This window comes from Erpetoichthys calabaricus, chromosome 16 (assembly GCF_900747795.2).
Source record: "Erpetoichthys calabaricus chromosome 16, fErpCal1.3, whole genome shotgun sequence".
NCBI classification, from domain to species: Eukaryota; Metazoa; Chordata; class Cladistia; order Polypteriformes; family Polypteridae; genus Erpetoichthys; species Erpetoichthys calabaricus.
The window spans coordinates 37,605,991-37,628,808 of NC_041409.2; the positions used below are offsets into that span (position 1 = coordinate 37,605,991).

A 22,818-nucleotide genomic window follows, 5' to 3' on the forward strand; every position below is an offset into this window, starting at 1 on the left:
GAGTCCATTCATTAGGCTGCTTCTCTTTCACTTTTAAGACGAAAAGATTACATTAGAAACTCAGGATGTTCCCTCCAATGCTTATTATTTTATTTGGAATGTGCCAAGGAATCATTAAATTTCAGTTATTGAACCTGCAAGGCTGCGTTATACACCATCTGTATGCTTCGAATTTTTCAGAGTTTTTAAACAAACATCAGTAAAAGGAAAAAAAAGTTATTTTTAGCTATCCGTTTTAAAAATAAAAATAAAAAAAAGCCCAATTTTTAACCAGAACGGTCCCCACCTCTTTCCTTCCTCCTCCCCTGCGTCACTTTCTCATCACTCGTACCTTTGAAGTTGGTTGCGAAGGCAGGCTATATAAGACATTTAATGGAACGATGACAGTTTCAGTTTGTTCACTTTCTCGACGCACACCGACTCGGTGAGTTTCAACGCTGGGACTCGATTCACCCAAAGAAGGTAAGCCGACATTGACCCTTTCGAAGGCTGGCTGGCTGGCAGACACTTGTGAGTGAAATTCTCCTGTTTGTGGCTTGTAATATTTTGCTGTTTGTTTCTTCATTTTGCTGAACACATTACTATAGAATGAAGTGAGAGCTTGTTTTGTTGGAAACACAGCCTCGCTTTTAAAGACCCAGGTTTACTGGACTCAATAGCAATGCCTGTTAGAGGGGAGTTTTCTTTGTTCCTGAGAGTAAAGCAGGGGCTTTTAGATGACAGAATTAGCTTTTATGATGTGCAGTTTATGTCTTTCCGATGTCAGAAAGACAGCTGAGTCCAGCAGGGAGTGCTAGCTCTTCAGATGGACCGGGTTCAATACTGGGAACCACTCTGTGAAAAAGCTGTTCTGCTTACAAAACCGCCTCAAAGACACAAAAGCGACAAAATACCCATAACAAGAACACAAAACAATCATGACACAAATAGGAATTGTAGACTTGCATTAAAGGATCCTTCAGCACACGAATCCACAAGACAGATAAAAGCCGACAGGATGCCGCCGATTGTCTCGGTGTTTGGGCTTTTGTCTCCTCCAGATGTTATCAGAGAGTGCAGAAGTTCAGAGGTGGATGGTGATGGAGGACAGCCATTCCAAAATCTTAGGGTTAAGCAGATTAGCAGCTGTGGTGCTGTGGAGTGTCTGGGGTCCATGGGGTAGTATGGTCTCAAAATGTCAGGGGGTGCTAACACTTATTGCAGCTTTCAGACAATTTTTTGTGATCAAATTTGTATCAAAAGAATTAAAAAGTAGTACACTGAAAAGTATTTAATGATAAATGATCATTGGACTATATAAGAAAAAGCACATGGCCAACCCGCTGGTGCCCAACACCCCCGAACTTTAAGATAATAGAATTGTGGTGCATTAAACTAATCAGTGTCTAACTAGGAGTTTCTAGAATATTCTGCAAAATAATCAATTTTCTTAGCCTTTCACCCAGCAAGATGTACTTTCTCACAGATTTATAAAGTAATGGATAACATAAAGGAAATATAGACACTATAACATAGTGATAATAATAATAATAATAATCAGAACTACAAATACAGTATATATGGAACGTGAAAAGATGATATTTCATAAGCAGGCTATTTATATGAGTACAAAGCTTGTTAAACACACAGAGCACAGTGACAAACTGAATGTAAATAATCCTCACTGCTGCCTACAACTGAATAAAAACTTAAAAAAATGGAAGTTACCCTTTCAAAAGAAATTGATTGTGGAGCTGAATCCTACTTTTCATTCATTAATTTCTCAAACCAATACAGCGTCTTTATCTGATATGATTGAACAGAAATCAATAGAAGGTGACAGGAAGCCGAAGCCCACCTCTTGCAGGACCCCTGGATGAGCTGCTAGCCCATCACAACGCACTCACGTACATTAAGTGCATTCACAAGAGGCACTCAGCTTGAGCTGCAAGTGTTGGGCAGATTAAGGTATCCAAAGGGGGCCCACGTGAACATGGGGAGAAGGTGCAAACTCCACATATGGAGTGAGTGAGATGGAGCTGTGAGACCAATGTGTGCCACCCTTTGATTCACGTCCAAGTATCCCAGAAGATCCATTCAATTAAATCCACGGCCAAATAGCCTGTTACATGTAGGTAGGACCTTTCATCTGTCAAGCAAGCAAACTCCCAAAAAGGATGCAACACAAATAAATGATTTTGAGGGAAATTAAGGAAGGGGTTCAAAGGCAGACCACTAACTCTGGGGGTAAGGGTGGGACCTTATCTGTTAATTCAATCAAGCATTGTGTTGATTTCACTCTGATTCCTCTGAACTGGATAGAGCGGCCATAGATAACAGATTATTTGTTTTCTACATTATATTTTCATTAAATAAAAAAAGGAAAATAAAATTATATTCTACTACTGTATGAGTTACAAGCTGCACTTAGTACAATTAAATTCTTACTTTGCACGTTCTTCTTCTATTTGTCTGGGTTTTCTGTCGCGGTCTGAAGGCAAATGTTCGGTGGACTTGGCAAATCTCTGGTCTGGACAAGTGGATGTGCTCCATGGTATCCAGTGAGGGGTCAGCCTCTAACTCCTTGAGACCCTGAATTGGCCAAAGGCAGAGTCCAACAATGGCGGAATGTTACTTTATAATATTTACTGTTAAAAATGAAACATAAAATATCAGTGTTATAATATGCACAGATGGTGACTAACAGAAAAGCACAGGTGCAAAAATAAGATAAAAATCACCATCAATGTTGAAAATGTAACCCCCTATTGACAGGGTGATGGACTATGATAATAATTGTGGTCATGTACTGATTAGGCACACGACACAATGAGGATAAAAGCAGGTACTGGAAAAACGAAGGACACTTAAGGGTTAAATGCACTTCATCTAGTAATTACATCTTTAGAAGACTTGTTGAGCTCCTTGGAATGATACATGACTGGCTGAAATGGGTAAAGAGAGGTGTTTGAGGTCAGAGGGCATAAAAGTAAAAGACGGACTAATGGGAGAATTGAGAGGAAACGGTAGGACCTGGACAGGATTGATTGAGGGGCCAGAGGCCACCATGACCCCTACTCTTCGATGCCCCATCGTCCCAGAAATGTTGCAGGGAAGCGTGTAAAAGATATAAATATCAGGGCAAATCAATTGTCTGGGATTCATCTCAGGGAGTGCAGCCCGGCCAGACAGACTGACCAGCTCACTGCGTAATACAAGACGTCCTTCCACCTGAGCAATAAGCACATTGGGTGCTTAGCCTTTCAGCATGAAGAGCTGCTATTCATTCAGGTTGTATTTGGGGTAAATGCCACAGTGATATGTAATTGCTTTGTTTAAGCACATTATAGGACTTAATGACATTTATGATTTAAAATGAGGTAATAAAAAAGCCGTACCTATTCCCTTACTTGATTGCTGTACACTCTGTCGTATTGTCTCAGAGTAAGTTAATGAGTCTGTGATCAAAAAATATCATAGGCTAGAAAAACAGATAGCAGTTAAAACTGGGATATTATAGGTAGGGTTGGGTCCCTCTGTCATACCCCCACAAGAAAACACCTAAAGAGAAGGTCAGCTTTGTCTGTTTGGCTGACACTTCCCACTGAATTCAACTAATTATTATTATTATTAATAATAATAACTCTCATTAAAGAGTAAAATCCTTTAAAACAGATCATTTTTCATAGGTTATGTTGAATCCAGTAAATTCGGGATCTCTCAGACTCTTTAAAGGAAGAGATTATGACACCCACTTGGACCAAATTTACATTTTAATCAGAATATCCTTGAAGCCGGCAGCACAGTGCCCTGGTGCGTTGTTCTGCATGACTTGAAAAACCTTTTCCAGAAAGATGGCATTGATAACACGGAGAAGCAATATGGCTGGGTAAACAGGTAGTTGTATACCTTTGTACTTTGAAGAATTAGAATTATACTGATGTCACACTCCTGAAGTTTTGAGAAGGAGGCTTTGAATAAACAAGCTGTTAAACTGCAACACACCCTAACAGATTGTTTCTCTACACCAAAGAGTTAACTCATATTCCTGTCATTTACTGTCATAAACAGGGTCCTGAAGCTGCTCTTACTGCTTTACAGTGACACCACTCAGCAGGGGGGTTTATTCGGCTGCCTCACAGGTTTGATTCTGAGCACAGAGAAGCCTGCATGTTCTCTCCATGTTCACGTCAGTCACAACTCCAGCTGCCTGACTCAATTACTATTACTTGATAGCAACCCTAACTCTAACCCTAACCTGACCACAGTTAGTAGCAGCCTTGCATGAAATTCAGCCAAATCTTTGCAATCGTGTAAATAGAAACATGAATTCAGAAAACAAATGGGAAGACGATTATTCATAATTATTTATTCTACTTTCAAATTTCTGTGATCTACACCCATTACAGCATAGAATGCTGATAAAACTAAAGTCAGAATGTCAACATACAATAAAAACTGGATTATTATGGATTATTAAATATTAAACAGGCTGTCAATTTCAACAGTAAATTGGTAAGCATGAGTGTTTCAGCGCGTGAACGTAGCAGGACAGGCATCACGCCCAGTTGAACTCCAGTTCACTTGAATGGGTGGAGATTTTGGAATTTGAAAACCGGTAAAGTTTGCAGAAGAGCAGAATTAATATCTACTGTAAATTACATAAGGTGACTTCTGTCCATCTCGCAATTCCACTCTGTTGGGCATGTTCAGCGATACCGTTTGTGATGAGCCCTCTGTTAGAATGCATGTAGCAATAAAACCGAACTGCAATTTTCATTCCAACAGGAGACGTATCAAAAACAATAGCACTGCAATTGAGAATCCTGTAGCAAATATCATCTATATTACTAAACGACAGTTGTATATATGCACAGACGCAGGATGACGGACGCAGGATGATGGACGCCGGACGCACCGATGCGCACACGCACTGTGATTCAGTGCCCCAGAGTCAAACCCAGCGGCTTCCCAGACTCAGTAGGTAGCGCCCAAACAACACACTGTAAACTAAACTTCAGGTCACAATACAACTGCCGCCCGAACGCGCACACCACCGCATATAAAACCTTCGTTTAGTAATGTTTACGAAGGTTGTATATATGCACGGATGCCAGACGCAACCTGTGCCAAAAGCGCACGTACACTCGCACAGCGCCCAACAGTCAAACCCAGCGGCTTCCCAAAGTCAGTAAGTGGCGCCCAAACAACACGACACAACCTGTAAACTAAACTTGACGTAAAGCGTGTACGCCAACAAGTTGCCATGGTGACATATTTAAACATTGACATAGAATAACTATGGCATGGCTAGCAGAATTGTACTTCAACATCGCCACCATATTGTGAGTGGCACTGCTCTAGAGTGAAGTAATGAATAATGTGCTGCTTGGGATTATACAAACCACTGTACGCTCCAAACCAGATCCCGGGGGATTACATTTCATAGGTAAGGCTGAACAATTGTTTTGGTTATATTTGGCCGTTAGAAAATCCCGTTTTATAATCTTTACTTTAGCTAAGCCAGGCTAAGCTAGCAAAGCTATGCATTTATGTGCTCAAGTGAGCCTCCAAACAACGTTTTGGCTAAACGTATTTAGTCACTATGTAGATTGTTGTTAGCTGTTAACATGTCTCAAACTTGATGATGTTTTTTTCTCAAGGAGCACATTGAGGAAACAGTTTGAAATTGACAACCATTATTTTATGCTCATATCTTTAGTTGTGTCTGTCTTCCACAAACTAAGGCTGCACCATATTGCCAAACTGAATACTCTCAAAGTACAAGATCTGAGTGAGCGAGAGGAATGTAAGTCTGGAGGAGATCAGTGAGGTTGTGGAGAGTTTTAAATGTTAAGAGCAGTATTTAGTATTGTATTCTGTAGTTAACTGGGAGCCAGTGAAGTTGAGAGAGAATAGGTGTAATATGTTCAGTGGATTTACAACAGCAGGATATTATCCTGGCAGCAGAATTTTGAAGAAGTTCTAAGCGATTGATAAGTTTTTGTGGGATGCCAGATAGAATACCATTACAGTAATCTATACGTGACGTGACTCGGGCATTAAACAATACTTCAGTACTGTGTTGCGTAAGAACAGGACAAAGTCTGGAAATGTTTCAAAGATAGAAGAAGGCAGTCCCGAAATGTTACTTATATGGGAGGAATGGTTAATAATAATAATAATTATAATTATTATTATTTAATAATTGCCATTATTAGTGTATAAATAGATATAAATAATTGCATTTAAACGATTCCCCAAAATCTGTTGTATGTAAACGATACTGTTTTAAATGTTATTGTTTTTCATCAGAAAACCCGGTGTCCACGTCTACCTGTATTAGTTTAAATGGCACTTTTGCCACTTGCAATAAGGCTGACGTATCGTGTCTACTGGGAAACACAGTTTATGCGGCGTCTATCTATATACGTGTATGTATTTAAACTTGAGGTAGTGGTTAATACTGACAGTGCCAGCAGTCAGCTACTCCACAGTGCCTGCGGTCAGGGGTTCAATTATGATTCCTAACAGCAAACGACTTCTAGTTAACAACACACCCATAGAAACACAGAAACTAGACTGCATGGATAAAAACAATGAACAAAGGCGCCTACAACGCGCTTCTCAAACACCAGAACCAAACGAGTCATGACTCCAAAAAGACACATCTTTACTACAAATATATTTATTTCATTAAATGAAAACTTTCCCAGGACACTCCCACCCTCCATGATCTTACATCCCTACAAAGATTGGAGGGAACAGAAAGTAATTGCCATTCTTTGATTTGCGATTCTTTAGAGAATCTGAGGTTTACTGGTATAACAGAGGGAACAGACACACCAATACTACAACTTTTAATAAAGGAAAATTTAAATAGGAAGTAAAGAATGATAAAGGGAATACTAATCTTGTTCAAGTCAATTAAACATTCTGGTGATCTGCCCTCATTCATCTAGAAAAATGAGAGCAGGAATAAGTCCTTTAAAGGAAAAATAAATTCCATTAACAGCTAGAGAGATGGTATGATGGCCCTGGGGACCTGAGTTTGAGACCCCAGCTATCAGAACATCTGTAAACTAGGGTTGGGGGGGGGGGGGGTCAGTGAGAGTTTAGGACAGTGGAGCATATGATATTATTTATCTGAACCCTCAGAAAGCATTTGATAAGGTGCCATATGAGAGGGTGGGCATCAAATTAAAAGAAGTGGGAGTTCAGGGTGATGTTTGTGGATGGGTGAGAATTGATTCAGATACAGGAAGCAGAGGGTGATGGTGTGAGGAACCTGATCAGAATTGGCCGATGTTAAGAGTGGTGTTCCACAGGGGTCAGTGCTAGGGCCGCTGCTATTTTTAATATATATAAATGATTTAGATAGGAATATAAGTAACAAGCTGGTTAAGTTTGCAGATGATACCAAGATAGCTGGATTAGCAGATAATTTGGAATCCGTTATTTCATTACAGATGGACTTGGACTGCAGACAGGCTTGGGCAAATTTGTGGCAGATGAAATTTAATGTCAGTAAATGTAAAGTATTACACATAGGAAGTAAAAATGTTAGGTTTGAATAAACAATGGGCGGTCTGAAAATCGAGAATACACCTTATGAGAAGGATTTAGGAGTCATAGTGGACTTTAAGCTATCGACTTCCAGACAGTGTTCAGAAGCCATTAAGAAGGCTAACAGAATGTCAGGTTATATAGCACCCTGATGTGTGGAGTACAAGTCACAGGAGGTTCTGCTCAACCTTTATAACGCACTGGTGAGGCCTCATCTGGAGTACTGTGTGCACTTTTGGTCTCCAGGCTACAAAAAGGACATAGCAGCACTAGAACAGGTCCAAAGAAGAGAGACTTGGCTGATTCCAGGGCTACAGGGGTTGAATTATGAGGAAAGATTAAAAGAGCTGAGCCTATACAGTTTAAGTAAAAGAAGATTCAGAGGTGACATGATTGAAGTGTTTAAAATTATGAAGGAAATTTGTACAGTGGATCGAGACTGTTATTTTAAAATGAGTTCATCAAGAACACGGGGACATAGATGGAAACTTGTTAAGGGTAAATTTCACACAAACATTATAATGTTTTTCTTTACACAAAGAATGATAGACACTTAATAAGGGGACTTTCAAAACTCGACTTGATGTGTTTTTATAAGAATTAAGTGGATAGTACTGGCAAGCTTTTTTGGGCTGAATGGCCTGTTCTCATCTAGATTGTTCTAATGTTCTGATAAAACTCCATGGTCTCCAATGGGATTAGTACTTCCTCTATTAGCCTTTCTTATTTTCTATTTTAAGTTTAGTTAATTAGGTTATAGTGATGGTTTTATACGCCATCTGTTATAGTGAAAAATGCAGTGCATTTTAATAGTATAAGCGACAAATGCCTTGCAATGGGCTGTCGAGAATGAAGCTCTTGTGTGAGTGTGTCAAGAGCAACTTTGCAAGAATTGTGGAAAGCAGTTTACACTCTCCTGAATTAATTTCAATTAGAGGACGCCTCCACATTTAAATTTAAGTGAGGTATGAAGAGTCCACGGTTTATCATGGACTAGGCCAGCTGGTTACAGATATCTTCATCTGAGGGTTACTGAGTGGCAGACGTTTCTTTGTGCGTCCTACCAGTTAGTAAAGACAAAAGCTGCACTACACCTGCCTGGGGAGGCTCTTGAGTTTTGTTTTGTTCATTTCCTTGGACACTCTTTGTCCTGATTTTTTGTTCATTGTTCCCATTGAGTATGTTTTAATAAAACTATTTCATCTGAAAACTCCTCATATCATTGATCCTTTTATTCTGCATCCGAGTGTCTGCCAGTGCTACCCCTATCAACAATAATACAGTATCTCAATGCCTATGTGCCAGTTTCAATGTTATTTAAACTTTAGACTCCTTAGTGTTATGATTATCCTGAGAAAAACAAGCCAAAAATGGTATGTGTAAAAGAAACATGTAAATACTCAAACATCAACGTAAATACATTAGGAAAGGTCTGTCCAGTGTCCACTGCTTTGCTGATGCAGATTGAGTACACATCCTTCATGTGACATGTTTTATGACCAACGCATGGCCTGATATTGCAATTGAGACAATAGACACCTTTTTTTTTTGCACTTTTCTTTTACTCGCACATGAGAGGGTAGAATGCCAATGTCTGATCTGCACTATTGATGCGCCCCTTGTGTTATTGTAGGCTACCACATTACAAGGCCTACATATTTCACCTGACACAAATATTTACAGTTGACATCTTGTGAGTGCTTAATAACATCTTGCCCATGCATTTTACTGCAATTATTTTACTCTTTTGTCACGCAGTTACTTGCAACATGGTAACTGAAGTCACCAGGCATATCATGGAGGTTTGGTCATACAGCGCAGTATCTATTATATAGTGCCTTTTATATCTATCTATCTGTTGTGTAACACCTTCAGCGCATGCTCCCAACCTCTATCTATCTATCTATCTATCTATCTATCTATCTATCTATCTATCTATCTATCTATCTATCTATCTATCTATCTATCTATCTATCTATCTATCTATCTATCTATCTATCTATCTATCTATCTATCTGTCATGGGGAACAGCCCGGACACAGACAGGAAGACATGATTTAAGCAGCCACCACACGTTTATTTACACAATATTTACAAATGGAACACACACACAACCCAGTGCCGCAGCACCAATCACCCCAAAGTCCTGGCCTTTCACAATGCCTGTACTCTTCTGACCGCCTCCACTCCTCTCCTCTGACTTCTGTCCTTCTTCCACCCGACTCCAGCCGTTGAATGGATGGAGGTGGCCCCTTTTATACACACCCGGATGTGCTCCAGATGCCTCCCGATTAGCTTCCGCCAGCACTCCCCAGTGTGGCAGAAGTACCGGCTGCGCACCCAGAAGCACTCCGGGTGTCCCTGGTCTTCTTCCCCCCAGCACGTCTGGCTTTGGTGGAAGTGCTGAGGGCCAGAGCTCCATTGACATTGGGGCACTCCCTGGCGGTGACCACGGGTCCCTATAGGGTTGAGCTTCTAAGCTCTGTTCCCGTGGTCCCCAAAGCCACCAGGGCGGTTGCCCCCACGTGGTCTGGAGGATGCGTAAGCCCTCCTGTGGTCCTCCTGGGCATCCCAGCTGGGTACCACCCCCAGCCTCCTGTGATACTATCTATCTATCTATCTATCTATCTATCTATCTATCTATCTATCTATCTATCTATCTATCTATCTATCTATCTATCTATCTATCTATCTATCTATCTATCTATCTATCACATAGTGCCTTTCATGTCCGTCTGTCTATCTATTATATTGTGCCTTTCACATCTATCTATCTGTTGTGGAAGCTGGCCCGGACACAGACAGGTGGACACATTGACGTCACCCAACACACGTTTATTGAGGTGCTCTATATGTACAAATGTTCTCACAAGTCCCAATACCCTAAAGTCCAGGCCAACTCGAATGCCTCACTTCTTCAGGCCACCTCCTTGCCTCTCCTCCCTAGCTCTGTCCTTCTCCACTCCCGACTCAAGCCAACAAACGGAGGGAGGCAGCCCCTTTTATAATCACCCGGATGTGCTCCAGGTGCTTCCCAGCAATCTTCCACTGGCAGTCCGGGTGTCCCTGCTTCTCTTCCCCCCAGCACTTCTGGGTGTGGCGGAAGCGCTGAGGTCCAGGGCTCCAAAGGCATTGGGGCGCCCCCTGGCGGTGATCATGGGCCCCTACAGGGTTGAGCTTCAAAGCTCTGTACCCGTGGTCCCCATTGGTACCAGGGCGGTCGCCCCCATGTGGTCTGGGGAAGGCGTAAGCCCTCTTCCAGTCCTCTGGGGCATCCCAGCCGGGTTGTCCCCTCAGCCACCTGCGACACTATCTATCTATAGTGCCTTTCATGTCTGTCTATGTATCTATCTATAATACAGTGCCTTGTTCTATTTCTTTACTGATCCATGTTGTAAGTAACTATGGAAATCTGTCTGTGCTTAAAGATTGTTGGAATCAGCTGCTTATTTTTTCCTTTATTCTTTGATGTTTACAATCCAAGATATTTAGAAGGCTGGTTATTTGTTTATTTATAAAGTGCAATGTGATCCTGCAAAATGTTCTACAAAGGCTATATACAATGAAGAATACTCAAATGGTCCTTTATCCCATTCAAGCATTCTGGCAATAACATATTATGCTACTTAAAATAAAAGAAACATCTCCTGAGTAGAAAATCGGCCTGTCTTATGGAGGTTAAAAGCTCTTGTATAGATTCATGAAGTGAATGTAGAAGATATTAACACGGAGTGTTTGATTTTCCATTTTAGTCACTGTTGAGCTCAAACTGCATTGCCATAGCACTTAGACAACGTAAGCAGGCAGACACAATAAAGCTCCCTTGTCTGCTGCGGATGCTCTGAAGAATACCCACTAGAGGAGATAACCTTCATGCAGTCCATTTGTTTTAAAGAAGTCATTCTGACGTCTTTAATAAAGTGCTTATCCAGTGCACCACTGGCCTCGCTTGTCAGTACAACAATGGCCACATTTATTTAGAACAGTTCTTAAGGAAAAGGATACTAAAGCAAACAACAGTGAGGAATTGGCAAGAGCTGCAGAAGTGGTTTTGATTTGTGAGTCTCATTTAAGGGTTAAGTGGAATGATCAAAATCATCCATTGTGAGAGTAGACAAGCCTTGAGCCGCACTGTGACGGCTGCTTCTTTTAGCTTTTGATTTTCTTATCTCATTTTTTTGAAACAAGACTAACAAAGGAAAGAGTTACATGCTGTATTGAAACAGATTGCTTACTGAAGGTGCCTAAAAGAGCCTTAAATATTCACCTGATCACTAAATATATGTGCCGTGTTTCTAGCTGTAACCATTTAGGTAAAGTCCCAGTCCCAGAGTCCTAGCACTTCACAGAGAGCAGTGTGGCTCCTGAGATTTGATGTGATTTGATGTGATTCACAAGTTTACAAGTTTAGTAAACAGCTCTGCCTTCACCTCCATTGTGCCATTCAGCCTGGTGCTAAAGCTCAGAGACCTGGGTCTGAGTAGCTCCAACTTTGGCCGGATGTATGATTTCCTGACAAACAGAGCCCAGTTAGTGAGGATTGTCAAAAAGAACTCCTCCATTCAACAAGGCCGCGGCCTTAGCCCGCTGCTCCACACTCTATTCACCGATGACAGCAACAGCATCATTATCAGGTTTGCGGATGACATTACTGTGATAGGCCAGTGATAGCTACAAGCTGCCTACAGGAGGGAGGTGGAAGGCCTGACTGCATGGTGCCATGACAATAACCTCTCCCTGAATATTGACAGCACAAAGGAGGTCCTTGTTGACTTCAGAAAGAACAAAGGCAGTCATGTTCCACTTTGCATCAACAGCTTTCCTGTCCAGACTGTCAGTAGCTTCAAGTTCCTGGGTATCCAGATCACCAACTGCCTTTCATGGCCTGTCAACACCACCTGCATACTCTAAAAGTCTGAGGAGGCTATAGAGCTTTGGGGGTAGGAACCAAAACACCAGTGAACTTTTACCACTGCACTATTGGAAGTATCCTGACCAGATACATCACGTTGAGGTTTGGTAACCTCACTTCCCAGGACAACAACCTCCTTCATAGATCTGCCCATATTGCTTCTAAAATCGCCGGGGCTGACCTTTCATAGCTTCATATGATCCACTCAAACAGATGTCTGAACAAAACTGAATCCATCATCTCAGGTGACAGTCATCAAGCTCATCCCCCGTTTTCACTTCTGCCTTCTGGGAAGCCTCATCACTCACTCCACATCCTTCAGGGACCCGCTTCTTCTTCCACCAGGCTGTAATGTCAGTGAGCTCCCAGTGTAGACACCAGCTGTACCAGTTGATGTGGAATTTTACTATATGTTACTTTTTTGAAAACTCGTTTCTTATTAATTTATGCTGATTATTTATTAATTTGTTTATTTATCTTCTGCTGCTCTTATTTATTTGCTGCATTTATTTATACATCACACAACTGTGGCACAAGAATTTCACCATGCTCTTATAGTGTATGTGGCAATAAACATCTCTAATGACATCTCTGAAATTCCTGTAGATTTGCTCCAGGGTCACTGTGCAATGGCTGTCCCTGTGCTCTGACCCCCAAAAGTCATGTGAAAAGATCATTTTCTGTCAGGGATTAATAAACTATATTAACAAAAAATAAAAATACGCACCATGCCTTCCTTCACCAAGTACTCAGACTCCTTCACTTGTTTTCCCATTTTGTTATGTTGCAGCTTTATGCTAAAATCATTTAGATTTGTTTTTTCTCCACTCAAGTAACACTTAATACCCTAGAATGACAGGATTTTTAGAAATATTTGCAAATCTTCTTATATAATATGCTACCATGGCTGTCCATTTGTCTGTCCAGGATTTTAAATCACCTGTCGCTCGCAAACCGTTTGAACTATTGACCTGAAATTTGGTATACATACACTACATGACCTCTACTAACTGCTTTCAAGGTGATGATTGACCTCCAAGGTTATTCCTCTTTTTATTTTTATTTTATTGTCGAATCAGCTCTCGGCAACGGCCAGCAGGGCGGCTGTGTGGCGTATGCGTATGGGCGCCATTCTCATCTCTACCACCTTTGCCGTCACTTCCCCTACCTCTTCATATCTTAAATCATTCTTGTGGCAGATTGAAGACTTAAGTGCCAGCTTAAGTGAGAAATTAAAGAAAACATACTAAGTAATTGCAACACAAACAGCAACTTAATCAGTTTTAACGCGAAAAGATGCAGACGAAAGAAGAAAAGAAGCGGGCCGCTAGGGTGGAGAAAAGAAGAGCTGCTCAGGAAGCAGCAATCGCATCAGCCTCTGAGCAAATGAATGCTAAATGTACAGAGAAAGAAAGAGGATGAAAACTGTGAATGCTCAAGTCAAGTGTATTCACTGCACATTATTGTGCAGTGCATCGTTACTGGTGTATTAATAATACAAAAGTGAAAAATCCCCATTTCACAAGTATTCAGACGTTTTACTTATTTGAAGCCCCTTTGGCAGCAATTCCAACCTGGGAGTCTTCTTGGGTCTGACGTGACAAGCTTCACACACACCTGGATTTGGGGATTTTTTGCTATTGTTCTCTGCAGACCCTCTCAAGTTCTGTCAGATTAGATGGAGCCACCTTCAGCTCACTGCAAGGATGTTGGCTCTGGCTGGGCCACTCATGGACCCTCCCATAGCTGTTCCTAAGACCCATTGTGCTTTGAGTCATTGTCCTGTTAGAAGGTAAACCTTCAGCCCAGTTGGATGTCCAGATGGTTTTCATTAAGGATATCTCTGTACTGTGCACTGTTCAGTTTTCCCTTAGTCCTCTCTAGTCTCCCAGTCCCTGGTGCTGTAAAATAAACCCACAACATGATGGAACTTTTGGAGTTGCTATTGCACAGGTGATGAATGGTATCAGACATGATTTAGGTTTCATCAGACCAGAGAATCTCATTTCTCACAATCAGAGAGTTCTTTAGGTTCCTTTCTGCAAACTCCAAGTGGGCTTTTCTGTGTTGTCTGACCACTGTGTCATAAAGCCCAGATTGGTGGAGTGTTCCAATGGTTCCAATGGTTACTCTTCAGGAAGTTTCTACTATCTCCACAGATGTTGTCTGTAGCTCAGCCAGAGTGACCATCAAGTTAGTGGTCACCTCTGTTACCCATGCCGTTCTCCCATGATTGCAGCCCTAGGAAGAGTGGTGGTTGTTCCAAAGTTATTCCATTTAAGAATTATGGAGGCCTTTGTGCTCTTGGGAACCTTAACAGATAAGTTCAGAATTTTATGCATTTGCCATGTATAATTGTGCCCTAAAATTAAGCAATTTCTATACATTAAAAAAAAATCTTGTAATGAAAGACAAAGGGATCAGAAAACAAAAGCCTAAAAACTTCAAATACATCAATTTTTCAAGCCAAGAAAGTTATTGAGTATTGATGTGAGTTTTGCGATTACACACGTTATAAAATTGTTCATATTGCACATGTCATTTTTAAACAAAAAACACCAATATTATGAGATTCAGCCATTTTTAAAAAGGACAACCTTGGTGTCTGTCTTCCGCTGCAATAACCTTTTACCCCATTGGGTGTGGATTCCTGTCAAAGACAAAATCACGCTAAACTGTCTCTGGCAGAACTTTAGGGTCCTGTGGATTTACCTCCATATGTGAGGACAACTCCTGTTGTTGTTACACAAGAAAATATAAAATGTATCTTTACCTCAAATATGTGATAAAATGATAATTTCTGGGTCCCTGTGGTTATCCCAAACACAGAAGGCATGTTTTCTTATAGTGAAACTTTGCTGCTTCATCAATACGTTCTTAGGCTTTTGTTTGCTGGTGGTGCTCTGTGACCCGTGGCTTCCATTATAAAACGCCAGCGCTGGCAAGATATGTCTGAAAGCTTATAGACAATCCTTAACTTTAGAACACAGTGTTATATTTTAGCCAGGGTTCCCATCTTAGCTGGGTTTCAAATCCATGTCTCGTGTCCTTTTTGTTCATTGTTGAGCCTTTTATTTACATTAATGTTACTTTTGTTAAGTGTCTGCTGTATTTTCTTAGTTTGTGTTATGTCCCATTTGTTTTTGTGGATGGTCTCCCAAGGTGAGATCACTGGCCATTTGCTGCCAGGAACTGTTTCTGGCGGTTCTTTGTGGATTTGGCGAGTTTTTGTGTTTTGTTGTGCTTGTGCAATTTAGTGGATTTTTGCCTCCATGCTCTGTTTTTGACTTTGCATCTGTGAATTTCCCCTTGGGATTAATAAAGTGTCTATCTAATCTAATCTAATCTAATCTGGATTTTAGATTGGATCTGTGTTTGCGCTGGATTGCCTTATTGTTTTAGGCAACTCCTTTTTGCCTCCCATGCTCCACAGAGCTTCTTTTGTGCAACAGAGCATTCTGAGAAAATAACCATTTTTATTTTATAAAGATTACGTGTTTGCCTTTATTCTACCTGGGGTCTGGCAGTATACCTTGCCCCTAGATGGCATTTTGGGACATGTTTTTGGAGGATTTGGGACACCAAGTTTATAACATACAGTTTCATGTGGCAATTTATTATATATGATGTTTATATATCTACGCACTGTGTCAGTGCATATTCCCAACCACCACCATACCATCTAGTAACCCCTGTGACCCTGAGCAAGACTAAGCGATTTAGGAAATGACTGAGAAAAAAATTAAGAAATAAACTCAACTTGAAAGATATCGAACTTATCCTTTAAATGCTTCAGGAATGTTTTTTTAGCCTTCCCTAGATTTGAGCCTCGACACAATCCTGTCTCTGAGATCTGCTGGTAATTCCTTTGACCTCATGGCTTGGGTTTTGTCCACCTGTGCGAATTTCTGTAGACAGGTGTAAGCCTCTCCTAATCAGTCCAATGAACTGAACTGACCACAGGTGGACTCCAGACAAGGTGTAGAAAAATCTTAATGATGATCAGTAGAATGGGATGACCCTGGGCCAAAGCAAAGAGTCAATGTGATATTTCAGGTTTTTAAAAAATTGCAAAAATTCCTAAAATGCTGTTTTTGTTCTGGAGAACTGAGTGTTGTTTGTAAAAGAATTTGATTTTGTTTCGCTGCATTAACAGATTATTTTTTAGTCCTGCTGGTTTTTCAAATCCCCACTATTACTTTTGACTCTAATTTTTCCAATTGCACTATGGCTTTGATGAAAGATTTCTTTGACCTTTAGCCCATTCTTTGACTTACGGTCCTCCTTGTCATTTTGATTTCCTTCTTACCACATCTTGGTAGTCAGTAAAGGTATAGGGGATTAAAATATGTAAAATGAACATATAGTTCCAGAGTCTGAAAATCCATTAAAAAAGATAAACAAATAAGTAACAACTTTGACTGGTGTGTCTTTTTCATGTTGACTGCTTTAACTTTATGACAGCATTCTGCTAGCCTAGAGATGAAAGGCTCAATTGAGTACACCTCTGCAATGCAATGCAGCACCTTTGGTATAGGAACAGCCATAACTGTTTTCAACTTTAGATTTTTATTTTGCAGAATATGAAGACAATAACAGGACTTCGATCGAAACTTCTCTTCAAAGCCTTTCTGCTGTCTGCTTTGTTGTGCTTGGGAAACACTGTGCCTCACCTACGCAGTTTAGACAGGTAAGGAAAGCAAATCTGAGGTTATTTGCAATTTGTAATAAGTATATTGGGGTAATCATTTAGGCTTTTGTGTCATGAGTAGGATTAAAAAAGAAAATAATGTAACAGGTTTCAATAAAAAGGGTGTAGAGCAACACATACGAAAAGGGAATAGTAGTGCAAGCATCTAATATATTACTTAACATAATAACATACTGTGGTAAAGTGTGGGGGAGAAGAATCCCTGTTAACCAATGAATTATTTTGCTTATTTGCTTAGTCTTTTGGTCCACCTACCAAAAACAAGGAACGTTACACAGGTGAAGAAAATACAGCAGACAGTTAACAAAAACAACATTACAGAAATAAATGGCTCAATGATGAACAAAAAAGGACACAATGCATGGATTTGAAAACCAGCAAGGGGAGAAACCCTGGCTAAAATATAACACTGAGTTCTAAACCTAGGTGTTTTCTATTAATTCTATACATTAAAAAAAAAGTTAATTTAAAAATAAATAATAAATACATTTTTAAAAATATCTTGCCCGCACTGAAGTTTTGGGGCACAGAGCACCATTGGCAAACAAAAATTACTCGTGAAGAGGCAAAAGTATCGATATAAGAAAACATACCTTCCGTGTTCCCACCATATGTTTGAGACAACAAAATGAACCTGGAAACGATTATTTTTATTGCATGTTTATCTTGTGGTAAGGATACATTTTCAATTTGCTTGTGTGATATAATGAGAGGAGTCCTCACAGAAATACAGAAGTAAATCAACACGACACCAAACATCTGGCAGAAATGGTATAATAAGACATAATCCTTATAAAATGAAAAGGTTTATCTTCTCAGAATGCTCTGTCATACGAAAGAAGCTCAGTGGAGCACAAGAGGCAAAAAGGAGTTGCCTAAAACATTACAAGCCTTCACTATGTTAGACTACGCACATAATATACCGCTGTCTGGTTATGCTGTTATGCTACTTATGCAAGTAAAGCTGCTGTTTTTGTTTTGCTGCAAATCAGTTTTGTTTTTGCTTGTAGGTTTCCAGAAGGAAACGGAAAACGATTTCAGTTGTACTTTAGTGTGGCAGCAGCTCAAAACAACAAATGCGTAGCGTGCGCAGAGAAGTGTGAGCAGGCAAAGAGAGGTTTTGCCCTTCTGGCCTCCCTGAGCTTGCCTTCTGACACCCACGTACCACCCCAGCTAAACTCCCCACCTTACACTGTGCCAGAAATGGGCTGTGCCGTGCCCAAGGGAGTTGTTGGTCATGCATTCTTGTGCATTGCATCTGTCACTGAAAGTTGCTTTGAAGTGCCGTCACTCAAAGGTCCAGTTTTGGCATTAGGTCTGTACAGTGAACAGTACAAAATGCCGAAAACTGCTAGACTGTAAGTGATACAATTTATTCAATAGCATCTGTTGTTATAATGTTGTGGATTATCATCAAATAAAGAAATCTGACTTTAATAAATTAAACATTTTGGTTTTTAAACTTGTAAATTGTTGGGGAGGCTAGGGTTATAGTGCTAAGGCGCTGGGGAGGACAGGGTTCAAAGGGTTAAAATGAACGTCTTTTAAAAAGCTGTTCATCTGAAGGATTCTTTGCAGGCATGTTAGCTCTTCCTTGATAAACACCTTAGTTGTTAGATGAAGCAGAGCGCTAGCCACAATTATTTAAGACCCAATTCTCTAGACTAAGAACGAGCTCCTTTTCAAGTACTGTGATGTTATTAAATACTCAGCAGCGGCTGCATGTTCCGGAACTCTGAACTGTATATTGACTACACTGTAGCATTTGTACATTTATTGCTTTTTTGTTTTAATTGCTATTATTTTTTATTGTTGGCACTGTTCTGTTGTTTTTCTTTTATCACAAATTATGTTTTCGTTGTACACGTGCTCAGGAAGTGTAGAATGACAATAAAGCTGAATTGAATTGAATTCAATTGGCTTTTAAAGTGGCAACCAGAACCATTCATACTGGTTAGAAGCGAGAATGAGCGCTGAGTGGTCCAAATAAAAAAGGGTCTGGGGCAGCATCTTAACAGTTAGAGAGAGAGAAATGAAGAAATGATGAAACATGTAAAAGTTAAAAAGTGCCCGGCAAACAAAGCAAACTGGCAAACTGGATCAGAGGGGATACCCAAAAACCATTTCCAAGGGGGTGGGATAAAATCTATGAAATATTTTTAAATGTGTGATTTGATAATTGCGATTCCCACAGCCAGGAGAGGGGGGAAGCCAATGGAGAGTCTTTTCCAAATCATAAAAATGGGATACATTATGTGAACTACTTAATAATTTAGGAGATGTTATTTCACGATTCATATTTAGTTATACCTCATTGACAAAGTAAATAAAAATCAAAAATGCTTCATGTTCGAAGTGCATGCATTCTTGAATTTGTTACACAAATTTGTTCGAATCTGTTGCTGATTTGACAATTCATAACATACCTGCCCAGGCTTCTGTTTCAAGTGAATAGCAAAGATTAGATTCCCCTTTACCTAATGGAGTGACAACACTGCTGTAATGCTGTGATCCATTTGAATGGGAAAGTCAGAATTTCCATGTTCCAAGTAGGAAGTTTTCAAATGTAACACAACCACAAGTCATATTTTCTACTCAGAAGGTCGGGTGATCCTCACTGACACCAACCTCAAAATCCAAGAAGGTGGCATGGTGCATCAACAGAAGTGAAAACTGAAGTATTATCATTTTTATTTCAGTTCTTTCCTTTTCTGTCTCATTAAATCAGTCGTACACACAGTTATGTCCAACTTCTATCTGTGGAAATGTTGATATAGTGTTTGGATGTGAAAAATTCCGCTTAAAACATTGTTATCAACTTGTTCGGTAGTTGCCTGTATTCTGAAAGAGCAAGCACAACTGGTTTTCCTGGAGGTGTCTGTATTGGTTTTCCGAATGTTTTACGTCTCATTTGTGATGTCATTGCCAGCTCCGACATTTGACTTCCAAGGTAAACGGAACACAGCATAAAGTAACAATAGAGATGCACTTCCCTGTTGGATTCCTGGTGCTTATAATGAGCTTCCTTCTGTATTGACACAGAAAAAGGTTGAATGCAGACTGCAAGAAAAGGATGGATCAGGAGATGAAATGCTGTCGGTAAACAAAGCAGGGGTGAGAGCCAAAAAGACAGCCAAGACTGCGGCTAAGCCAAGTCAAAAGTGTGAAGTACAAAAGCAAAACAGCAGTAACCAGAGAACAAAAGAAACACTTGAGACACTCCAACTTCGATACTGGGCAGTACATGTTAGTCAGACATTCCAACGTGAGCATTACAAACACATGTTACAGACTTAAATTACAAGGCTACAGTTGTCAAAATAAACTGAACAGAGGTGATGTTCATGCAGTAGGTTACTTGAGAATAAATATGCAATATCATACAATGAAATTACAGTTGGCCCACCTTATCCATGGGAATGGTCTTCTCCAATTTTGACCTACCATAGTTCGAAAATATAAAACAGATCCAGAATATTCCTAAAATAGAACATTTAAAATTCACGCATGAAGTGTTATCTGCTTCATACACACAACAAACAACATGCACGGCCTGATGCTGCTGATTCATGGTGTACTCAAGCTTAGCCAATCCTCAGCCTTGCTGTATCAGCCCTTGTATAGTATAAGTCCTGAGCATCCGCGGTTTTAGCACTTCTGTGGGGAGTGGTCTTGAAACCATATACAGTACCCGTGGGTAAGATTGGCCAACATGTACAAGCAACTGATACACAAAACTGAAATGAAAAAACATGCCCTCAACAGAGCTCACCTTCTTCTGTACAGTTGCACAGACGAAACATGTCTTTTCTCTAGCATGTGTGTAAAGTAACGCATCACTTTCATGTACTCTTAGGTTTAGGTTTAGGTTTGTTTGTCATATATAGGTTAACACAGGGTCAACATACAATGAAATGTGTATGACGAGAAAAACAAGTCACTCAGCCTAGATCTCATAAAGCTAAAAAAAATAATTTAAAAAAATTACAAGTTAAAAATAGACAAGCCATATAAAATAAAATATGTATGTTTTAAAAGAAGTTATAGAGCAATATAAGTTGAATGAGCAGCAAGTACAAATGACAGTTATTGCACAGATAATGTTTTATGAGTACAGATACATATTCCATAAAGTGCAGATGCATGTTCCAGTCAGTATTCAGAGTGTGTGCAGGTACAGTTTGTGTGTGAGTATTGCAATGTAGATGTAATGCAATGTAGGTGTAATGTAAGTGTATGTAAGTGTTCAGGTGTTGCTGTTGAGGAGTCGAATGGCCTGGTGGTAAAAACTGTTCTTAAGTCTTGTAGTCCGAACAGCCAGACTCCTGTATCATCTGCCAGACGGTAACAAGGAGAACAGCTGGCGTGCTGGATGGCTGTGGTCCTTTATGATGCTGCTTGTCTTACGCAAGCACCGATGGAGGTAAATGTCTTCAATGGCAGGAAGACTCTTGCCCGTGATGTGCTCTGCTGCCTTCACCACTCTCTGTAGTGATTTCCGGCTGTTGGCAGAGCAGCTCCCATACCAGACGGTAATGCAGCCCGTCAGCAGACTCTCGACCACACTCTGTAAAAGTTTGAGGTGATGTTGGCATTCATGCCAAACTTCCTCAGCCACCTCAGGAAGTAGAGCCGCTGGCAAGCTTTCTTAACCACAGTGTCTATGTGAAGGGTCCACGAGAGATCTTTGGTGATGTTTATTCCAAGGAACTTGAAGCTGTTAACCCTTTCAACTTCTATGCCGCTGATGTAGATGGCCTGGTGTTCTCTGCTTTGCTGTTTCCGATAGTCCACGATCATCTCCTTGGTTTTGCTGACGTTAAGAGACAAGTTGTTATCCAGGCACCAATTACTCAATGCCAGCACCTCCTCTCTGTAGGCTGTCTCATCATTGTCAGTGATAAGGCCTATGATGGTTGTGTCATCTGCAAACTTGATGATGGTGTTTGTGCCGTGTTTTGCAACACAGTCGTGGGTGACCAAGGAATACAAGAGGGGGCTAAGCACACAGCCCTGCGGCGCTCCTGTGTTTAAAATGAGTGATGAGGACGTATGTTTGCCAACTCTCACCACCTGGGGCCTGTTTGTGTGGAAAGAGAAAATCCATCTGAAGATGGTCATCCCCAACCCAAGGTCGTTAAGCTTCAAGACGAGTTTTGAGGGGATGATGGAGTTGAATGCCGAGCTGTAATCTATGAACAGCACTCTTACATATGTATTTCCTCTTTCCAGGTGGGTGAGGGCAATGTTTATTGTTCTCTTCTGTTATCAGTTATGGGTAGGGATGCTCTGATCAATTGGCCGTCGATCGAAATCAGACGATTTTCACAAAAAAAGGCTGAATTGGTGATTGGTAAAAAGGCTGATATTTTCGCCCCTGGTTTTCTAAGCTTTATGGTAATTTAATTACAGCAAATTTTTTTTCTTTTGCAGCAAACTTCCTGCAGCGTAAACAAAGAGCAGCAAGTGGAGGTTTGTTTAATCAGTGAACGAAAGGCAATTGGAACATTAGTGTTTACATTAAACAAAGTGGAGCTAATAAACTGACAAAAAAAGTAATCAGAGAAGTCATACTCTACAATTAGACAAAGGCAAGAAAAGCTACTTTAAGCAATTTGGACCCTTTTATTTTGTCCTTTAAATTAAAACG

General features: G+C 40.4%; 1 protein-coding gene across 1 annotated transcript in view; it reads left to right on the plus strand.

Moving 5' to 3' along the window:
• Positions 1–227: 227 nt before the first annotated feature.
• Positions 228–22,818, plus strand: part of pth2 (parathyroid hormone 2) — a 37,872-nt gene continuing 15,281 nt past the window's right edge. Inside the window, exons 1-2 of the mRNA XM_028821819.2 lie at positions 228–462; positions 17,038–17,147. Coding sequence (XP_028677652.1) covers positions 17,041–17,147 — 107 coding nt within the window. The 5' untranslated portion in view covers positions 228–462; positions 17,038–17,040. The remainder of the gene's footprint in view (positions 463–17,037; positions 17,148–22,818) is intronic.